General features: G+C 34.6%; 1 protein-coding gene across 4 annotated transcripts; it reads right to left on the bottom strand.

Annotated features, from left to right (window-relative positions):
• Positions 1-949: 949 nt before the first annotated feature.
• On the bottom strand, positions 950-22,431 carry LOC105790853 (callose synthase 3). 4 transcript variants are annotated; one of them, XM_052635232.1, is made up of 43 exons: positions 22,272-22,431; positions 22,147-22,184; positions 21,598-21,843; positions 20,594-20,694; positions 19,409-19,533; positions 19,202-19,295; positions 18,933-19,043; positions 18,740-18,856; positions 18,541-18,633; positions 17,401-17,492; positions 17,162-17,288; positions 14,958-15,095; positions 14,748-14,824; positions 14,579-14,669; positions 13,893-14,018; positions 13,687-13,804; positions 12,547-12,881; positions 12,409-12,461; positions 12,259-12,319; positions 11,890-11,971; positions 11,756-11,805; positions 11,573-11,659; positions 11,054-11,188; positions 10,855-10,949; positions 10,689-10,773; positions 10,453-10,613; positions 10,198-10,321; positions 10,001-10,101; positions 9,756-9,897; positions 9,235-9,386; positions 7,216-7,325; positions 7,008-7,133; positions 6,806-6,874; positions 6,459-6,645; positions 6,218-6,368; positions 5,529-5,648; positions 5,254-5,372; positions 5,090-5,173; positions 3,292-3,724; positions 2,414-3,211; positions 2,275-2,325; positions 1,973-2,158; positions 950-1,496 (listed from the first exon to the last, which is right to left on the bottom strand). In XM_052635232.1, the coding sequence occupies exons 3-43, from the start codon at positions 21,782-21,784 to the stop codon at positions 1,248-1,250; spliced, it is 5,943 nt and encodes a 1,980-aa protein (XP_052491192.1). In that variant the 5' UTR covers positions 21,785-21,843; positions 22,147-22,184; positions 22,272-22,431; the 3' UTR covers positions 950-1,247. The 4 variants fall into 4 exon arrangements, with proteins under 4 accessions (XP_052491192.1, XP_012474093.1, XP_052491193.1 ...); XM_012618639.2 differs by having other exon boundaries at positions 3,292-3,521; positions 3,612-3,724; positions 22,147-22,428; XM_052635233.1 differs by having other exon boundaries at positions 22,305-22,323.
• Between the last annotated feature and the right edge of the window lie 607 nt (positions 22,432-23,038).

Here is a 23,038-nt window from a genome sequence, read left to right as displayed (position 1 = left end):
AAGTAATTCTCTCTCTACATAGAAATCGATAGAATTGTTGTTCTCAGAAAATAGAATTTACACTTAGAAAATAAATTATCACTCTTTTCGAGCAAAACAACAATATTAAAAACTATTGTGTCAATAGCTCTACCAATGCCATCAATTTATAAGGAGAGATAGAAGAATATTGATTGAATTAGAAAAACTCAAATAATATTAATTTAATAGAAAAATTAGTCTTTTGGTTTAACTAAAAGAAGAGGACAGCACACCCTAGTTAAATATGCTAAGGTCACCGCCCCTCATATATTATGAGGGAATTTTGAACCTCTTGTATCGAGTCCAATTATATGTATTTTTTGGATTGTAAAACCAACACTTCCAACCCAGTACATGGTTTTTTTTTCAAAATAAATATTATTTATTAATTTAATTTAATTAGATAACTTATTTTTTAAAATTCTCAACTCAATTCTAATTTTATTAAAATTTTTCCGTAGAAAATCTATGAGAATATATTTAATTTTTATATTTAATTAATTTACAATGACCAATTAATTTAATTCTATTTTTAAACATCAATTATCTGATTTAGAAAGATCAATTAACCATAAAATATTAAGGCTCAAATTATTTATAATTAAATTTTAATTTTTATCTATTAATTATAAATTCATTTAATCACGAAATCATTTATGACTAAACTCTCCCTAATTATATATCATTAGAGAACCTTCTCAATTAGTGCTCATCCAATGACCTTATCATTAGTGTGTAATCATCCTAAAATATTCTTAATCTCTTTGGAATAAACACAAAATAATCTAAATCCAAAGACAACTCGGTCCAAGCATGCCGAAACCCGCCTATTTGCCACTGCTAAGCCAAACCTAACCCATAAGCACGTTTTATTGTTCACAATATTAATGCAGGGTGCAAGGGAATTGAGTTGCCCAAAACTCTGCCCTTGAAAAGCAATTAATAACGTTCATGTCTATTTCCCAGCGGCGTTCAGCCGACAAAAGTAATAGATAAGCAGAATAATACATTGGTAAAACTTACAAATTTTGTTCAGAGCCATGCTAGGGTTAAACAATTGGCAGCCATATCATAAGACTGTTGCATTCAAAATGCCAAAATTGCCAAGCCCCGTCTTCCATCCATAACCATACTATAATTACAACAATTGACAAGATTTTCAAGATTGAATTCATGCGAGGGATCAATAACATCAATATAATTACAAACTGCGGCTGCTTAGTATATTACTCCTTGTGACGAGATGTGCGATCTTTACGGTGTCCGCCTAGAATACGAGAAATCTGCAGACCTCTGCTGAATGCTTGGTTGAAAAGCATTCGAGTCTGAAACTCAGAGACAAATGGAAACCAGGCAAGGAATGCAACAGGAGTGAAAAGAAGCAAGCCCATTACAATCTCATATCCACGAGCAAGTGTTCGAACTGATCCCCAGAAGCCAGCTTTCTTAACAACAGGCCTCAAAGCCTGAGCAATCTGATGACAGATATGGAAACAGCATTAACATCCATTATGAAGTAAAATTACCACGAATGATTAGATTGCCAACTCCTGTTAGTCTCCACAAGCATTCATCAATTTGTTGACTTTTTTAAAATGAGTGCCAAGAGAAAAGAAATGCGCAACTGGTGCACTATGACCAATTGCCTTTTACCATTTAAGAGCACAAAAATTCTAGGTGCAAATCTCTATATAGCTTTGAAGAACCATTTAGGTGGCAGCAGATCACTATAGATTCTAGAAAAACAAAACAACCCATACCAGATCAGCAAACCACAAGCATTCTAATTCAGAGGGCAAATTTTTTTGAGAAATCAGCAGTGCATAATGGTGGAAGCTCATCTTTTGAGCTTCAATATATAAAATGTGCATTTGAGAGCTAAAGAGAACTATGCAAGTTAACCATTGCCATATGATTGTAAAACTGTAAGAGAGAGAGGAGACAAGCTTACCAGGAGCATTCCCCAACCCGTAGGCATGAAGATAAAAATACACACTATAATGTCTTGAATTGTCATATGAGCAAGTGTGACCAAAATAACCAAAATGGACAAAAATGTCAAGAATATTAATCCCTTGATGAGCCGGAAAACAAGCTGATAGCTTGCACTGAACTTCCGCCTTCCAACAGATACAGTCTACGAAAAAGAAAAAATTATTAAGATAGATGATTCAGTTCCAAATTAATACCTGAACTTATGCATAGTCTAATAACTTCAGGAAGATAATAAGGAACTATTAACTAGTCACCTACCTTCATTACAAACAATATTAGAACAATCACAAGCCATGATGCACCATAAACCTGTGACAAGAGAAATGAAAATACCCAGTGTAAATATATCAGGATGAAAATCAAGGGAAAATGGCCATGGAAATAGAGGGGAACCTACCAAAAAACTTTTGGTTTTCCTTGTAACATGCAAGTGATAGACAAGCCCATACTGGTAGATAAAGAAACGTAAAGCTAACAATATCTCAGCAATAATACCACGCTTTCCAGAATATTGAAGATGCTCTTGCTCTTCTTCCCACCACGATTCCCAACTTTTTTCTGAAGGTACACCTATACCACCTCGGTTGTTTATCCACTTATTCCAATCAGTCCAATCATCAACAATCTTCTGCCACTCAAAACCAGAAGGATTGAATAGGAAGGGAGCAAAAAGCCATGTGCCCACCATAAACCACAAGGATGCAGTGATCAATACATAAGCAACTGTACTTCTGTAAGTATGACCAAAGATTTGGTACACGATAAGCAAGATCATCATCTCAATACCCTTAACAAAATGGCTACGTGAATAAAGCCGGTAGTTTTCAGCAAACTTTGCATGGAACACCACAAACCCTCGGCCTGTAGGCCTGTACTTAGCACCTCCATGAAGCAATGTCCTTCCATAATAGTGGGTTTTTGTTCCAAGAGAAAATGTGAAAAATACTGGTGCCAGTTGCAGTTGCATTAATATAAATTCACTCAATGCAGTTCGGAAACCCCTTTCCAAGCCAATTTCCATCAACATGGGTAGTGCCATCAAAAATCCAATTTGAACAAAAGATTGAGAAGCAAGAGCCACTTGAAGAGGCTTATTATCACGGATTGCTGGTTCCTGACTCAATTCTTGTTCAAGGCCACTGAGTACAAGATAGAGGCGCCCATAAAGGAACACATAGACGGTGAGCACTGTTACCTGCCAAAGAACACGGAATGATGTTTGGTTTGTATGACATTTTAAAGCTATAGTTAAAAGGGGAAAGTTTGCGGAATTACCAGAGTACTGAAATAAAAACCAACTGTAGTGAAATAACAAGACAGCATTCTGAAAAAGTCAAAACGATGTCCCAGCCGGTATATATCTCGACTCAATGTCTGCTCACCATTGCCATTAGCTATTTTGGCCTCAAACATAGATATCTGATTTAGACCCACATCCCTTCCCTTCCCAACTTGTATGTATTCATGATGAGTCACATTGCCTTCACGAAGTGTAGAATTGAAGCCTGTAATCACAATTAAATCACACAAGTTACAAATCAAAGTCGGGCAAAAAATCAAAACCCAGTAAAAAAAAAAAATCAAGGCCTTCCTACCAGCAAAAATATCTTCACTTAAATTAATGACTTTGGATGCTTTACTGACACCTCCTCTTGTAAGGTGAAAGAGCCTATCAAATACATCTGGATGACCATAATGGAATCGAACCCTATACAAACAGGAAACACATAAGTGATCCAGCATTGGTTAACCAAATGTAATAAAAATGTAAAGAGAGCCAGAGATAAAGGAATGAAGGAACATTTTTTGTTTGCTTGGAGTAAAAACCCACAGTACCATACTAGCATGGACAGGGAAGATCCATTAGTATGAAAAAAATTGATGATATTTTATGACATCTTATTTGAGAGTAGAGAAACAATTAAGTGCGATGAGTTGTCTAATATATATAATAATTTGACAGTAGATAAACAAGAAGCCGATGACCTCCAGAATTAGAATGTTTTACATAGTGATATCCCTATTATCCCACATCTATTAAGTATAGGTTTTCCCACTGTCTGTAACTTAGCTCAAATCTAATCTAGATTTAATCATATTCAAAAAAGGCTCCCAAAACTTTGATCAATTTCTATGGTTTAGCCAAAAGGAATGCACGAATTTTAGATGAGAATTAACAATGATAATTGCAAATGAAATGTTAACTATTCATGCATGCAGTTTGAGCTCTAGAATTAGAATTTGTTAAGTGGCGTTATCCCCACATCTATTGAGTATTGGGTTTCCCATCCCCTCTATCTATAACCAATTGATTTTAGGGTTTTATACTTCACATAGTATCAGAGCCCAGGTGTGTTCTACCGTCCCTGCCTTAACCCATGTGAGGTTGTGCACATGTAGACCCTCGTTGAGTTACACATGAAGGAGAACATTAATTGGTGTTATCCCACATAAAATATTAGGCTTCTTGTGGCCTTATATTAAAGTTGGGCTACCACCTAATACGAAGTAGTTTTAAGTAGGATGCTTCACAAAATGCATTTAAGCAACCCTAAAAAAATCTATTTAGGATTGTTCTCATGTTTATTGTTAATAAAGTGACCCACACAACAAACTCTCCAACTTAATCAATGTTGGATATTACCATTTTAACACTTCACATCCAATAGGCTCAACACCAACTCCTAAACCTGATCAAATTTTGGTAATACCATTTAACAAAATCTCTCTAGGCTCAACACTAATGACAAAAAAGTAGGCCTCCAATGTGGTCATGAATATAAAAGAACAAAAATGAAACAAAAAATAAAAAAAAATAAAGAGCAACAATAACCTGGGCTCTAACACCTTGTCTGATATCCAACTTAAAAAACTAATCACTAGCTCAAAAAGGTTGTCCTTAGTTTTCTTCTAGAAGAGGGGAAAGGGTAAATTGATCATGTATTCCAAAGGAACAAGCATATCTAAGAATTCACACTTATCTTTTTCAATAAGAGATTAAAATCCCAACAACCACCCCTCTAAACAAATATAAAAGTAATATTACTCTGAAAGGTCTAACAAAATAGCTTACTTTAGAGGGTTGGCTAACAGTCGCTGACCAATAGTAACAAAACTGGTCTCCTGATTTGACATAAACCACGCGAGAGAAGAAACACTGCACCAAACAGTAGAGTATCAACAACCTATGAAAAAAGAAATAGTTAATAACATAGAGAAAACAGGCCGCCAGTATACCTTCCAGTAAATATGTGCTCTCTGAGCCCAAGTATGGTTGGGTATCTTACACCATCATGCTTTTTGAGGAATTCTTGCAACAAATTCCTCATTTTCAAGGCCTCTTCCATGTAATTATCCTATGTGATACAATAAGAAAAGATAGAAACGCAATTATCCTTTGCAATGCATTCAAAAAAAGGAAAGGTATTTTTATCCCATGAGAACGAGCAATAAAATAATAGAAGGCAGCATCATGAACAATGATGTTTAATAAAAACATGACAAATAGCAACCTGGTTCATGTCTATTGTCTGCAAGCCTTCTCCTCGTGTGAAGATAATAGCATGGTTTTGGTTTTCTGGTTTTCCTTCACCCAAGATAGCAGGTCCTGGAAGCTTTATCCGATAAATTTCCTGTTACAGAAATGATCACAATGAAAAGATAATTAAAAAATGAAAAGCTTTAGGATGCAGAGAAAGTGATAGATATCCAAATTGAGAGTGGATATTTAAAACTGCGTACTTTGAACAATCAAGTGATAAAAATGCACTGAATTTAAAATTTAAAATAACCAACATGAAAGTTCAAGAACAAAATGCATACCCGAAGCAACAAATTCAATCTTTTAAAGCTGTCACTAGAAGAGTAGGCATATTAAGAGCACTTATTAGATGATACCTCTCTGTTATCTAACCAGTGTTTGATAAACCAAATAAACATCTGGCAAGATGCAATTTAAAGGCCAATATTGTATTTCTATCAAGAATGGTCATTGATCTTCTTACAGATCCGTCAAAAGGGGCCAACTAACAAAATGTTGAAGCGGCATCTTAACTTCTACATGTATGGCCATATGTCAAAATGGGCTAAAGTACTATGAAAGGCCCGAACAATTCCACTGTTCTTAAATAATCCCCAGGAAACACAAATAACAATCTAACAGCTAGCAACATGTGATATTGAAACCATGGTTTTGCATTACCTGGTCTAGATTTTGCTCTGAAGAATCAATGGATTTCGGCACAGCCCTCACTAGCACTGAGAAATAATTAACCTTGCCATTAAGCTTCTTCGACCTATCCTCACTACGTTGTTCAATCTCATCAATATATGCTACACGGAGTGATGGGTATCTGCCAATAAACTCCACTTAATGAAAAATATGTACACTTGTTAAGCAACTGAAATCTTCTACTACTACTAATGGAAGTTAGCATGCTCACTTTGTCATAAGCCTCAGAATGTCCTGTGCACGCTCACTACCAGATCGCTTCTGAATGCCATATTGTTGGCAAGACACCACATACGTAAATTTCATATCAGCTACAGCTTCACACTGTGCCTTCAGTGATCTGTTCTCTTTACTATCCTCTGTATTTAGTTCTATGGCCTTATAGCCTTCCATCAAATCTAAGCAGGTGGAAATTAAAACAATGTAAGATTGAACAAATCTCAGATCACTAATAATTCTTACAAGCAGATAAATTTGTAATCAATATGTACGACTAATTAGTGATTAGCAGCGTACAATCAATTATACTGGAAGTTTACGGGAAACAGGAACATATACCTTCATGTTTGGCCATATCAAGGAAAGCCTGAAGCTCCAATGCTTCTCGATAGTACATCATACCTCTAACTGCCATTTATAGTGCTCTATTAGTCTAGAAAAATGGAAACAAATCGCAAACACAGCCGCAGGTGCCAAAACAAGCAGGCACACACACACACACACACACACACACACACACACATAGAGAGAGAAAGAGAACCAGTTCTTGTTAAAGTTTGCCCCCTATATGATGCCCACAGACGAAGTTTTTCTTGTAATTCAGGAGATTCTTTAAGTTCTTCTTCATTGTTTCGTTCCACCCTTTCAAGAAAGTTATTCCATTCATCTGGAAATTATTAATAGCAATCAGCCACAACTTAAAAACAGTGCATAGATTTATCATTTGCAGCATACAAGCAAGTGTAAACCTGGAAAGATTTTCTGCAAGTAAAACAGAATGGAAACACCATCTTCATTTGGCTCTTCCAATTCTTGCAAGGAGAAGAGAACTTCTTCTGTGTAGTAAGGAGTTAAAACACTAGAAAAAAGAAAACAGAGGTTCAACAATTAGATAGATTGAAATAATGATAAGTATTAAATTTTACCAGATAAATGGGGAACAATAACTCATTTGAGGTACCTAACCAGCGGATCAACAATTACAACTACAGCAACTTATGAAGGTCAACTCAATTGCAAGGGAGTTTACCTCAAGTTAACAATTTTAACCAACTTGATAAGCATGGCCAAAATGAATATTAATAATTAAGTAAATTAATTTATTCTTAAACTTTATACATTTCATTTTGCTAAGTTATTTAATTTTTCATGCGATTACATTATTTAAGACAGGAATGGAATCGATTAGGTTCTTAAACTTTATAAATTTCAATGTGTCAACTTGTTTATTTTTAATGCAATTACATTATTTGATGCAGTTTAGTCAAGGCATGAGGCTTAGGCATGCCTATGCCAGCGTTGCACTTCAGCACCAGACAACAAAAGTGCCTCAAACCCTTTTGGGCAAGGCCCATTTAATCAGGTGCATGCCTGTTGCTCCTAGGCACTTTCTTTAGTAAGGAAATAGGCATAAAAAGCCGACGTCATTGAGGTCTTTTTAATTTCTTTTATTTTTCACTTTTTTCATCAATTATACCTTTACTAGTAAGAAAAGGATAGTATTAAACTCTATGCTTCTAAATATTTGAGTATTCAACAATAAACATGGACCATAAGAAATCATGTACATTGACCAATAAAAAAGTTTAATGTTTTGTAGATATAGATCATACTTTAGAGTTTACTAATGTCTTATGCTATAGACACAGAAAAACGCACACATAAACATATTGTGCTTTTACTTCACTCAGGCTAGCACTTATTTTTGCGCCTTACACCCCTGACAACACTATGTTACACAAAGCCAACTCTAAAAGAGGTAAAAGACAGAAACTTTGAAGGTAAAACCACGAAGAGTTTTACTTTGTTATTCTATTGATCTTTCTATTGTGTTATATAGAACAGTAGGTGTAAATAATAGTAACAAAACAAGAATACACCCCTAACAACACTCTGTTACACAAAGCCAACTCTAAAAGAGGTAGAAGACAGAAACTTTGAAGGTAAAACCACAAAGAGTTTTACTTCGTTATTCTATTGATCTTTCTATTGTGTTCTTATAGAACAGTTGGCGTAAATAATAGAAACAAAACAAGAATAGGAAAAATAAAAAGGAAAAGGGAGAAAATAAAAGGAAAAACATACACCAAAAGATCTTCCATTCCATGGAAGAGTAATAGACAGCTAGGTAGGGCAAAGCATAGGGTTTATAAATAGTAATACACCAAAAGACCTTCCATTCCATGGGAGAGTAATAGACAGATAGGTAGGGCAAACCATAGGGTTTATAAATAATAATTTTAAGTATTTAACTCTTTAGGTAGTTCGTGCTAACTATGAATAACCAAAATAAATGGCAATTATATTACTATGAATATCCTAACATTTTGCTGAAAATTGAGCTAGTTTAACTCAAAGTCTAGAACAATACTTTTGCAAGGCATTGATCAATGTCATAGATGGTAGCTGGCAGCCCAATTTGTCTAATCTACTCCTATTTAGAATATATAAATATTTTTAAAAAGCATAGAAAAAGCTTCTCTCTTTTTCTGAAGTCAACCAGTCTATTTATTTCCATAGGTAAAACAGCCCAAATACAAATAAAATGGAGATTTCTACTGTAAAACAAGCAAAACAAATGGCTCTGTTGCAAAGGAACACCCAATTTATATATCAATAATTGCATAAGAAAGTAGTACAAGAAAGCTCTCCCAATTCCCTATCCAATCAACAACATGATATATTCTTTAGTTATAAACCTATTAGATGCATAACAAAGAGTAAACAATAGCATTAGAATGAAACAATGAATCTAGGAGAAAGCTTACGAGAAAGAAAGCATATTGCGAACTTTAGGTGCAGCAGGCATGTCCATAAACAAAGAATTTGAGAAGAAAGAAATTCGCCTCCTAGCATCTATATTAGAGGGTACATCCATTGCAGATTCCTTTGTGGTAAGCAATAAATAGAGCCGGTTGATCTACAAAAAAAAAAAGAAAAGGAACATTAAGCATACAACCTAAAACCGATTGGCAATGGGTGAAGGGACCAAACTTTAATATAAGTCACAGCCATAGAGAAAGCCAATACTTAATTAATGTGGGCTAACACCACTAACACTCCCACTCATGTGTAGCTCACAGGGCCAACACATGGACAACCTCACCAAGGATCATCAACATCACATAGGGTAGGGCAAGGCACTAATATCATGTTCAACATCCAACCTAAAACCATTTGGTAAGAGGTGTAGGAGCCCAACTTTAATACGAAACCACAAGGAACCTAATACACAACTGATATGGGATAAAACCACTTAATGATCAGAAAAGCATAACAAAGAGCTCACCTTTTCTCTCCATGCTTCTGAAACAGGAGTTGGAAATTCGATAGCTCCAGTAGAAGCAAATAACTGATCTAACTTTTTTGTATCAAATAATTGATGAAGTGGATCAATCATCCCATCATGCCCAGACCCTCCATGTTCCAAGCTTTAGAGGAGAAAGCATCAAATAAAATAAAATAAAACAATAGTAAGTTATGGCACTAGAACATACTTGTGTTTGAGGAGACAATCACATGAAGATGCCAAACCTGGAGAATTCTTCATCCGCCATTATGTCCTTTGTCACAATCTCCAGCATGTCCTGGAAACAAAGTACCACTTGACCCCTTTCGTCCTGCTTATTTTCCAACTGCAAAAATCAACATGCTTATTTTACGACTTCCTATTTCACCCAAATGCAATAGGAATTAAATCTACTTAAACCAATTTAATTCTTGAATATTACCAAAAGTTTTATCAACTTCACAATGTGGTCATAGAGACTAGGAAGAGCACTCATTCTGTAAGTCTTAATCAGACTACCATCGGCTATACGTTTGTCAACCTTGGAAAATATGTCATCTATAACTCTGGAAACACATTGGAATCAATACAAATGAAATTAAGCAACAATATGCTTCACAAAGTAATAATTCCAACAAGAGGAAAATGCAGATTAACTAAATATTTGGCTAACATTCTAAGTTAAAGAGAAGCTTACCTTTTCTCACGCAGCCCTTCAACTAGAAACCTAATAATGCTTCTGAATGAAGCATAACATTCACGAATTGCACAGAACATGTAAGGGTCAGCTTCAATCCTCTTTTGCAGCTCTCTATCCCTACTATCACTGTCCTTGGCCATGTCTAATGCTATTGGGATCTACATGAAAATTCACAGCTAAAATCAAGAAACTCAACTCTAAAGGTCACCAGAGAAAAACAGGTTGAAGCAAACCTTGCTCGCAAGCAAAAAAGGTGGCCACTGGATTTCATCTAAATCACGGTCTGCCCAATAGGGAACAAGCAACAGATTCATCTCCCTAAAAATAAAACAACTCAATACATAGAAACAGTAAGATGAATGTAACACATATATAACATGGAGAACAGAGTGTAAATACTTGTTGCTTATAAGATCTTCCTCCCGAAAACTACTGATTATTTTGTTCCACAACTGAGCAAATTTTGCAGCCTCTTTCTCTTTATTAGACCGTGGCTGAGAAATAGAACAGTATTAGATGGAAAGTGTATTTTGTGATTCTTCAGCCAAAAACTCAGAGAGATCAAAGTTTATAGTATATAATATTAAAGAGATTTGACCTGCCCAAAGCTGCGAGAGAAAAAAAGCCAAAATCCCTTTTTCTTTTTCTCGCTCTTATCCCCCGGAATTAAACGGGCATTAAAAGCACCAGGCAATGATTCAAAACGAGACCGGAGCATTCCTAATGTTCGAATCTGGATTCCAAAACAATAATATAGAAATAATATAAACGTACAAACACTGGAAAGGGAAAACAACTAATATAGGTTCTAAAGAGTTTCTATGATAATTATAAAGAAGCCGAGAATGAAGGGGTTTTCGATATATTTAAAAAGAAACTGCCACTTTCATTACGTGAAGTTTACAAAATATAGAGATGCCATGTGCTCTACATCATCTACATAAAACAGGTGAACAGAGCAAAGAAATGGTTGACCACCACCATAGTGCATGTTTTCATAAAAATGCTTGGCAAAACCAAGACATTTTCATTGGAAAATTTGAAAAATAAGCAAGCTAGGAAAAGGTAATAGAAAAACAATGGTAATAACTAACTAGTTATGTAAAGCTCAACTTACCTCTCCAAGGCGTCGAAATGCACCATAAATACCTCCAAATAGTGTAGAGAATATTGCATACCAAATCTGGGTATCCATAAAATAGACCTTGAAAAGTAAAAACCAGCAAATTAGACCTTGGACTATCAGAGCCAAGTAATGACAGAAAACATGTATCAATTATGATCAAGAGATATGCCATACAAGAATGATTGGAGCCCAAAGAGCAATCACAACGCCTATGTTGTTCCTTGCTGCAATAAATGAAATCAAGAAATGAACTTCCATGTTCTGGAAAAGTCGAAAAGATGATAGAATTGACATTTTAAGATTCATACCTTGAGGGAAAAATTCATGCCATTGGAAATGCCTTATCCGAACAGACATAATAGCTTTTGTGGGACCAACTAAAGGTTTTATCTGTAACACCAAAAGGAAGAAGTGATGGATTATTCAGTCTCTAAAAACACATCAAATCTGACATGCTAATCAAAGAAGGAAGATGCAAAAGATCTTTTTAAGAATTAAAACAAGAGAAACACCAATGGAAGTGATTCTAGGTAGCTTAAGTTCATAGGATCGTAATCACCATAATAATGGCCAGCCTTTTGGTACCAATATTTTGATTGATTAATGATCAGTGGAAAGAAAAGATAGGAAGTATGATTGTATGTGGCAATTTTGAATGAAATGAATGGAGGGCACACCTCAATATAATAACTGAATGCCAACTTAGTGATGATAAGTAGGACCCAAAACATTGTATACCTGAAAGTTCAAATACAAATAGAAATCAAGTATCTCAAATAGTGGTCACAAAAGCAAATTGGTAGGTCCTACAAGCATTGAACTCTTACTTGAAGAGAGAAAATGTGCTCTCATGCATTCCCCTACCAACATAGAGACGAGGCTGAAAGATTCAAGCAAGGGAATAAGTAAACCAGAGAAGAAACAAATTTGAGAGAAGATGATGATATAAGAGAAGTTATCTCTACCTGTGACCACCACATCATAAGCATCACAATCTTGTAGTGTGAACTTTCAAGGAATCGACGAACAAACGGAAAGAGAAACAATATTGCAGCCAGCATATTTGGTGACAAGTAAATCACAACAGCTAAAATGAATAAGGAAGGTGAACTTGAGGCACTGCCAAACCAGCTTTGGATTGTTCGGGCAATTCCTGAAGGATTGTCTGAAGTATAAGCATAAGTAACGGGCAGAACAATCACCCATGCAGCTGCTGAAACAACTTTCAATATGTATCTTAACTTAACATGAAATGACATGCTCTGCTGTGCTTTCCAACTAAGGATTACATCAAGGACAGCTGCAAAACATTAAATAAACATCAGTAGAAACTTCAACGTAGCTGGTATACAATAAGATGAAAAGGTTGTGCAAATAAGAGTTAAACATGTATGCATAGACCCACAGTAAAAAAAGAAAATTCCAACTTAATTGATACACAAGCATGCAGATTAAAACACCAGACATAATCAAAAACACTCAATAATAATTGACACTTCAAAATAACCCCAATAGTATTTAGCACCTTAAATTGGAGGCTTTCATTAATCAACAGTATATAACAGATCATGACCAGTCATATTATTAGTGATGATGAAAAAAATGTTAAGGCTAAACCAACAATGTGCATGTAAACAACATAAGGTTAGCCACTTCGAATGCCAGAAACAGTCCGTACAGTAATAATAGATTGTCTACAATATATAACCAAGGAGGAGTTATATTAAGACAACCAATAAATTGTGATCTACTTGAAGTTACAATTCAGCATGCAGAAAAAGTTATCTGCCCTCCAAAGACTGAAGCAAATCTGCCAGCTCAGTAAATGTTTCCGAACTACAAATATTTATTGTTACCCATGCATGAGATCTAGGAACAAGGTTTTAGAGTTAAAAAGAAAATTGCTTAATGCTACGGACTTGAAGATATTCACCAGAGTAACCACAGAATTCAGAAAGCAACAGGATGCTTTCTTTTCTTTCTACCTTAATAATGGCTTCTCTACCATTTAAAAGGTTTGTTCCACCTAATCAGGAAAACTTGAATTGCCAACAACTAAAGCTATAATGACGGATAATAACATAGGATTAACCGGATTCACTCACCTTGGCCAAGCTTTAATATAGCAGCAGTAATAAAGACAGACAGTACTTTCTTGAACACATCACCCGTAAAGATGGAACTTGGTTGACCATTGCCATTCCAAGCAACAATGATCATAACCTTGAACAAATCAGACAATATCAACACCATGGCAAAAATATTCTCAAAGGAAGGAGGAAAATGATTTGCGAAAGTGTCAAAGTTTTACCTGCAAGCAGAGAATAAAAAAGCTCCACATTCGATCAAAGCTTCTAAAAACATGCCAGAACGAGCGTATCTCAACAAAGTTAACTTTCCCCACCCATCGGTCCCTAGTAGCTGGTGGCTTGTTATCCTACACACATGCCACAAAATTTAAACAGTAAATATGATAAGAGAAATTATTCTTGGTAAATAACAATTAGACAGGTGCAATTATTGCTCCCTTCGAACTTATTTTTAGCAACTAACACAACGTGAAATCTCCACCATAAGTTGGAGTTACAGACTACATACTTCAATTCCCTTGACCACAACACCATCAAAAGACTGACTTCTATACCATTACAGGAAATAGAGAACGGAACATTTGAGACTTATTAGAGACAGGAGATTGACATTTATTTAACTCTAATGTCCACTACAGAGTAACTGACCCAAGTAAATCAAGCAAACATGCAAAGAAAGAACCAATAATAGGACAATTTGCAAAATCACTTGAATTGCCACAATCGATTTAATTGTACAAAACCTCCAGATGCAAGAGCAGGGAACCATAGATAAACATACTCCTCACTCCCAATTGAACATTCTTCGTTTTGTTTAACAAATGCGAGGTCTGTTTGATATCCAAAACTGTTCTGCAATAATCCTAGGTGGGAAAGAGCAAGACTAGAGATCCAAAAATATGCTTACTCCATTTTTTTCAACAAGTTGTTCAGTTGGCAGGCAAAAGAAATCAGCATCAGCACGCATTGGCCAACCCAATCGGAAGCAATCAACAGACCTAAAATTAAACAAAGGTAAATAAATCGCCGAGTATAACAGTGTGGACAGATAAAAGTTGTAAATAAAAATTCCATACCAGAAGTATTCATTTAAATCATCATAATTTCTCCATTGTGAATGCTTTGATTTCCCTCGTTTACTCCTTTCAGCTTCCTGCAGTGAAAGTCAATTGTTTCACAGTCAGAAGATGAATTCTCCAACATCATCACCTTTTTTACTAAAATGGTACACAAACTCTGAGAGAGAGAGAGAGAGAGCAAAAGTAGACAGGAAATGCATATGATACCCTTCGAATAACTTCATAGATAGGTGTAACAACTTTCTTCAGAAAAGCTTCCTCCTCTCCTCCATAGGCTGGCTGGATATTCTCTCCAGTCAGTGGACTGACATTTCCAGCCAGCATACCATAAAGTTCAAATGCCATCTACAGTAAACAAAGGATAGAAGCATTTAATATCTACAAAATTAAAATAGATCTGGGAAAGTATCTATCAGAAAAAATTATTGCCAGAAACACAAACCAGGCATCATACAGACATTACATAAATTCAGTCCAAGACAAGTAGAAGAAACAACATTGAAAACGTCACTATGTACGGAAACAAATTACAAGGCTAGTCTTCTTTTATTAACATTGACAAGCCACATGTTGAGGTGTCCATGGATCAGGCTAGGTCACATATGCTAAACCTTTCATTTTAAAAGTCAGGACTGAGACAGGCTTATCAATTTACATACCAGTTATGTTAAACCAATAAAATATTGTATTATTAACATTTCTAAAGAAGCTTTCTAATTAAAATTAAATAAACATGTTTTTACTCGTAATAAAAAAAATTCAGGATGGCTCAAGCCTAAAAACCTATGCCCAAGCCCAAATGCACAAATCAGGCCAGGCTAGCGCCTATGGCAGACAGTCAACCCGTGGACACCAATGTCTAAATCATGGAAACAAAGTCATTTCACTAACAGTATTGAAATATGGGCTGACAGAACTTATATTAGCTTGTCCAATCATACAAATAACAAGGCATTTAACTCAAAACCAAATCAGAATGGACCATGAGAACTCAACTATATTAAAGAATCCCCAAGAGATTCCAAACTTAATCATTAAGATTCAATTTTTACCAGTCTCAATTCATTTTAAAGATCCCAGAAACATCTAAAACTTAATCATCATAAAATTTGTGTTAAACACCATCTTCATTTGCCTCAAATTTAGGAATGATAGGCCTATGACATTGTAAGTACTTGATGTTTAGCAGACAAGTGGATAAAATCCTAAATCCTACTTCATGACATGAATTTAAAACATAGGCATAAGAATCCCTCTTGGAAAGGTCAATAATGGGGGACAACGTGCTTTGATTGTTAAAATTTCCAAACGTATTACTTGCACACTCTCATATGAAACACCAAGTTTACCGACATGTGATATATTACTTGCACTCTCTCTTATATGAAAAACCAAGTTTACCCAAACATATATTACTTACACTCTCTCTCATATGTAGGCCCAATATTAGCAATTTAACAATCTTGCATCATTAAAAATAGAGAGTAGCAACAACAAACATAACAAACTAGTCAACAAGCAAACTAGGTTATGAATAGTAACAACTAGATAAAGTGAAAAGAATTAACTTAAATATAAGATACAACAATCCCAAACTTGGCCAATGTGTGACATATTACTTACATGCTCTCTTATATGTATAGGACCAATATTAGCAATTTAAACAATCTTGCATCATTAAAGATAGAACAAGTAGCAACAACATAGCAAACTAGGCAATGAGAAAACTAGGCTTTGAAATAGTAATAACAACTAGATCTAAGTAAAAAGAATTAAATTAAAAATAAGACACCACAATCCCAAACTTAGCCAATGTATGCAATAACAATACTCAATTCATCACTAAAAATTACTGCTATATACACATGAAAACTTGACTGTGGCACGATGACTTAACCAATTTTACAAATGTATCAGTTAACTAATAGAAATTAGCACCAGATGCAATTCAAAACCCAATAGCATATTACCATTTTTGGCTCCAATGAACTAACATTTTATCAAACCTCGCATCATGCATTAAGTTTGATAACCTCTTCTAATTAGCGAAAGTGCAATGTGATACTATCAAAGGATGACCTATTCTAATTTGACATCTACCATCCAGGGCACCAATGAAAACATTCAAGTGTGATAATGTCCAATTCCACAAAAACAAGATTTCTATCGAATAAAAAGCAAACTCTTAGAACAAACTTCATATCAGTTGCTATTTTTTTCTTATGGAAGTCAATCTAAATAATGCTAATAATATGGGAAAGAGCAGTTGGGTCAAAAGAAAATGACTATTATCTCCATAAACACTATAGACAAGCCCGACCCCATTTAGTTAAAACCCTAAAAAGTGAATACATGAGTAGGCACATTTATGATTTTGGGGGGGGGGGGAGAGAACAGTGTTTAGAGCATACATGATGATAGATGTAGCAAAGGCATTCTGGCATGAACCGCAAGTTTGCAGCTTCACCCCATATTAAAAGGTACAGACCCATGTACAATAATTTTCTCTGTTGCACTTCCTGCTGAATGGTGGGCAACCTGCAGATTTAAATATCAAGAAGAATTAAAGACAGAAAAATATGGGAACCTATTTATGTTGATATTAACTTATTTCATAGCATGACTGCTTGATAATAGCTTAGCGTCTCACCAAAGACTACTTTTGCGATCCAAGTACTTGCACCACTTTTTGTAGTTCTTAAAAAGTTTCTTCATCACTTCTGTCAGGGCATGGTCATCCAACTGTGCAAGAAAAAAAGTCGCAATTTTTATCCACATAAAAGCATCAAAATTCAAGCAAGTAGATAATATCCAAAACATTTTTTTTAACAGACCAAGATCAAGAATTTTGCATCTTTTCTCTTTGAGAAGTTAGATTATGACTGGAGGATTTATTCATTTTATGCTTTCCTGTGATAGTTCATAAATCATCACTACAGCTTTGATAAACCTTTGCAAGTTTAAATTTTCAATAAATTTTTCATTGCGCTTTATAACTCATTTTAGATATGATTTAATGAAAGATTTAAGATCAGAAACTGTAGAAAACTTACAGCAGCTAGAAACTACTTAATGCATTAAGTTACTTTTATTCAAGGAAAATTCTGTTATTCAATTACATTAATCTTATATGTTCCTACTAACCACACTTATTTTCCCTTTTGACTTCTGATCAAATGAAAAGATACCTCTAAAATTATCTCTCTACGAAAGGTCAAATACAGAATCGACTTAAAATTAAATTTTCAGTAGCTTACAAAAAGAATTACCATATCATACATTTAGCGCTTCTAATTTTCAAATCAATGCTTAATTTATTTCAATTTAACAAACAGCACCCATAACAGTTTTGGCAGAAAAAGAAAAACCATATCGCTCACTTAGTAATGCCAAGAATGACACCACACAAGGACTTCAATAAAGATCTATGAGATAAGGTTGCAAAATTATTTTAAAAGAAAGGAAAATGGAGAGACAAAACATAATTATATACATCAGTTAAAATCAAATATATTAAGAGAGAGAGAGAGCATATGCGCATACACATACGCGTACACATAGAACTAATAATGCCGTTTTGGTTATTTGATCAAACTCAATAGCCCCATAATACTAATTCACCCCAGTAAAAGTTTAGGAACAGAAAGACCCATAGTTAGGATAAAAATTCACCAATGAAATTGGCAATACATAAGACAAAAAGGGATAAACCTAACTATCACCGTTCCCATTTTTTCATAGAAAGTTCATAATCACAAAAAAAACAAAATTATCCACTTGACAAGCAAACCTTGGGTTGTTGATCAGGCTTTGGAAATTGCCGTATGTGGACATTTGCAAGCAATAAGATCAGATGCTCCCTTTGATTTGCCACATTATCTTTCTGAAGAGATCACAACTGAGATATGAGTATAGGTGCAAAAAACATACTGAACCGACTCTTGAACAGTATTCTATTGTTAGTTTACTCTAGTTAGTTCATTTTTCACCTGAAACCCAAACATTTCTTGAAGCCAATCTAGAATGTCTTCATCTTTCTTTCTCTTGTGATCACTGGGCCAAGGAAGACCCCTTGTGTTACGAAGAGCATAAACAGCTGCTTGGATCTGCATTTAGGTAAAAAACAGAATGTAAAAAAGGAAAAGTAAATTGTTAGTTCAAAAATACAAATTCAGAACATACCTCAGGGTATTGCATAATAGCCTGGTTTGCACTATCAGGATCAAGCGGAAGGATGTTGTAGGGGACCAAAATCTGTGTTTGTTCTGCTACTCTATCCTGAGCTTCCAGAATCTGCATAAACCTTAATAGTTATAACATCCTTCGCATACAGAATTTTGAAATTGTTCATAAGTTTCTAGTAAATTAATCTTAGCCATTGAAAGATATCTAAATCAAACAAAATACCATCAAAAAATGATAACAGGTCAAGAAATCTAGAAGAGTTTCACCTCGCGGTCAACTTCAATAGCCTGTGTCAAATTGACAGCCTTTAAAACCTCAAAGAGAACATTTGCAGTCTGGTATGCTTTTGTGAGTTGTGCCCTACAAAGGAACAAAAATTTTACCATCAAATGGAAAATTACGAATAAAATTCCACAACAATCATCCAAATAACTTAAATATTAAAAATATAAACATGTAATATGATGACTTACCGATCAGCCTTATCGGCAGCATTTGTCAAGGCCTGGATGTATTTTTTGTAATAGTGTTGATAAAAACTTTGCATTTCACGAGCATCACTTTTCTTAACCCTTCCCTGTAGAGTTGGATCATTCTCCTGTAATAATAAGATCATATCTCTTCATGAGACCAAGAACAAAAAAAGGGATGTGAAGAACTAGAAGTATAAACATGTACAGATGAAGACATGCAAGGATGCTTTGATAGTCTAATATGGTAACTTCTAAGAACTACATACGATCAAACAAAATAATATGTTTTTCTAAAACCCCTTAAGTATCGGATAAATTAACATGAAAATTCCAGCCCATGATGATTTTTAAACAAATATTGCATGCCCTTTTCTATGTTCCAGGTAAATATAAGCAATTCGTTATGATTCATAAACAATAAATGTCAGTTGTCACTGCTAAGTCTCATGTCACAAATCACTGTTGGAACTATAATCACCCTTGGGGTTATCAACACACAGCATCCAATGCAAAGTTATGTATGAGCTAACATAAGTTTCCATAAAAATAAATAAGCACAAAAATTCATTCAGCAAAAAGGACAAACAATGTTACAACAGATGCATCCAATGCATGGGAGAAAGGAAAAAGAGAGACAGTAATTTAGAGTTAGTTTAACACGGAACCTTAGAGGAATTATAATACAAGTGAAATTGAACAAGCACATAAGCTCATCCTCAATTAGCCAATTTGTGAAAATCCTTTTGGCATGCATAGATTTCTCAAAGAAAAAACAAAACAAAACAAAACAAAACCAAACCTAAGCTGCAGGAATGGTAAATCACATTCATATGAAAGAAGCCAAAAGCCTGAAACCGACTTTCAACTGATCCCAAAGTTCTAAAGAACAATTCTAACAACAAGAAAAAAAAATTGTATAAAACGGTCTGTGTTCTCCCCCCCCCCTTGCATAAAGCAGCTTAATTTCAGTGTGGCAACTCTTACTCTAAGAACATGTTTAACAAAATACAATTTTTTGACAGTGATAAAAGTAAAGTGACCAAAGATAATTAAATGCCAATGCTTATAGACCACAACATTATTGTCACACTAATCTACCCAAATTGCAAAAACATTTCTATATTTCAAAGGCCTTTCCAAAATATGCTAAGCAAAATCTTTAGATGAGAACACAACTATACTCACTCTTTCGAGACGCTGAAGGAGTGCAGTTTTAAATTGGCGAACGCCACGTCCACTAGAAGTGGGATCCAACCTGTGAGCTTTCTCAAATGCATAGAATCGGCCTACAAAAAAATAGCATAAATTCTACTGAAGACTGCAGATAATATGACAGAATCACACAGCAAGTAACCATGAAGCAAGAAGCAGATTAGAGCAAGAATGAAATGAAATAAGCAAATCCAAGATGCTTATCACTGAAAATAGACATATAAATAAACATGTTTATAGATGTAAAAAGTATGTTAAAAACATAAAATGCGGAATTTGATATATCAGCCCCAAAGCAAAACTAAGTATGTACGGATGTCAAACATACACTAAATTACCGCACTCTGAAAAGTATGATTTTAAGGTCTTGAGGACAGCAAACAGGAAAAAGTACTATTTCTTGACCATTTGGGTGAAATAACTCCAACACTAGAAAATGTCACAAACAGTTTTGGTTCAGAGTTCCAATTCTTGCTACTTATTTTATAACAGATAAAGGGGAACAAAATAAGGTTTTTTTTTTTTTCAAGATACTCCTAATATAGCAACAATAAGACCAAAAAAATCCATTTTTAAACAATATATAATTGGAAATAACCCAAGAGCTAGCAAGGCAGATGTTTCTAACCAGAGTAAGTATCATAACAAGAAAGTAATGCATATAAAAGCAGTAGTACCACAAAATAATTAACACAGTGAAGTAGAAAACCGTGTGCACCAACGTGTCAAGAGACAAAACCCTATGTATATCTTCACTGGCATGTGCAATAACACAGAATGTATATCCAGCAGTACACAATAAGTATTAACAAAGCTGGTTAGATTTCCTGTTATTCAGAACTGCTCCGGAATAAGGCTAGCTCATATTAACAGCTAGAAACAAACGCTATAATAATACGGCAAGTAACAGCATTAATCAAAAATCACATAAAAAACCCATAATCCTATTAGAAAAGCAAACTAAAGCAAAAACTTACAGAGGTAAGCCACCCTTGGGTTGCTTGATTCAACCTCATTGGCAACACGGAGAATGGGTGCAATCTCGCTAAGAGAAGATGGCACCACCTCACTATCAAAAGCGGTCTCTCCCAGATTACCAGCAGTCTGTGTTCGTGTGATCCGCCTCATCGGCTGTGATTGATCTGACCCCCTGCTCGAGGACATTTTTGCCCTCGTCTTCCACCCAGAATCTCAACAGAAAAAAGGGAAAAACACTCACTTCCCTGCAACATAAAAAAACATCATTTTCATCTTATACCATCCTTTTAGAAACATACAACATCAGAACCAAAATTTAACCCTAGCTCAACTTAAACACCCAGAAACCAAAAAAAGCAAAACAAAACGGGAAATTTTCGGAAGCCTAGAAAGCAAAAGCAAGTAAATCTGGCATTCAAACGAGAAGAAAAAGACTTGTGAGAGCAAATAAACTACAGTAACACCGAGTAAAAGTTAACAGGCCAAGCAAAGCAAAACCTTAATCGAACATCATAAAATAAAGTAGCTGGGAAAAGAAAGTGAAGTACCAGGTCACTAGCAAGAAGATGTTAAGCTATTAAATCATCTGCATAAATAGGAACAGGGTAAACACTGGAACAGTAAAGGTAATGTGAGGAGAAAATTAGAAAGCAAAACTAGAAAGAGAGCTCACAGAGAGAAAAAACCCTAAGAGAGAAGAGAAAACCAGATATAGAGTGAGAAACAGAAGGGCGGCTACTTTAAGCTACTTAGCATCAAAGGAAGCAAAAAAGAGAGTGAAGCTTAGAAAAAAACACAAGTTTACATTACAACCCGCAACTATGGTCTCTTCCCTTTTATCTTTTTCATTTTCTTTTTTCCTTTTAACTGCTATTGGTGGAGTGAGGTGGGCATAGAATGAGGTTTCAAGATTATTAAAATTACGAAATTGCCACTGTCTGCTTAAAGCATTTTGTTCTTTATTATATTAATTACTTGTTTAATTCAATTAAAATACACGCTGCAAATTTTCTACTATTAAAAGAATCTCTCTAACAATCTTCTGTTTACCTTAAATTCTTTTTAAATAACAGTTTTATTTAGTCAGCAGTTATAATTTTAAAATTGAAAGATAATAGAAAAGATATGTAAATTACCAACGGATAAATTTTTCATTTAAATTTTATTTATACAAAAGTTTTGTCAGAAAAACAAATTTCACCATTTATATCAAGAAACAGTAACAATATTATGAAAATCTTTTATTAAGAGTGGAATTATGTTTTGTCTTTTTATTTAAAAATAAGTAAATTAGTTTCTATCGTTAAAAGAAGAAACACATAATTATGTATAAATATTTAATTATTTCGTCTATTATGTTAATTTTAATGACATAAATGAATTAATTTTTAACAAAATGATAAATTTATTTTTGATTAATTTATTTATTTTTTGAGTAAA

The sequence above is a fragment of the Gossypium raimondii genome, chromosome 8 (assembly GCF_025698545.1).
Source record: "Gossypium raimondii isolate GPD5lz chromosome 8, ASM2569854v1, whole genome shotgun sequence".
NCBI classification, from domain to species: domain Eukaryota; kingdom Viridiplantae; phylum Streptophyta; class Magnoliopsida; order Malvales; family Malvaceae; genus Gossypium; species Gossypium raimondii.
This window is presented reverse-complemented; position numbering and strand designations above follow the sequence as displayed.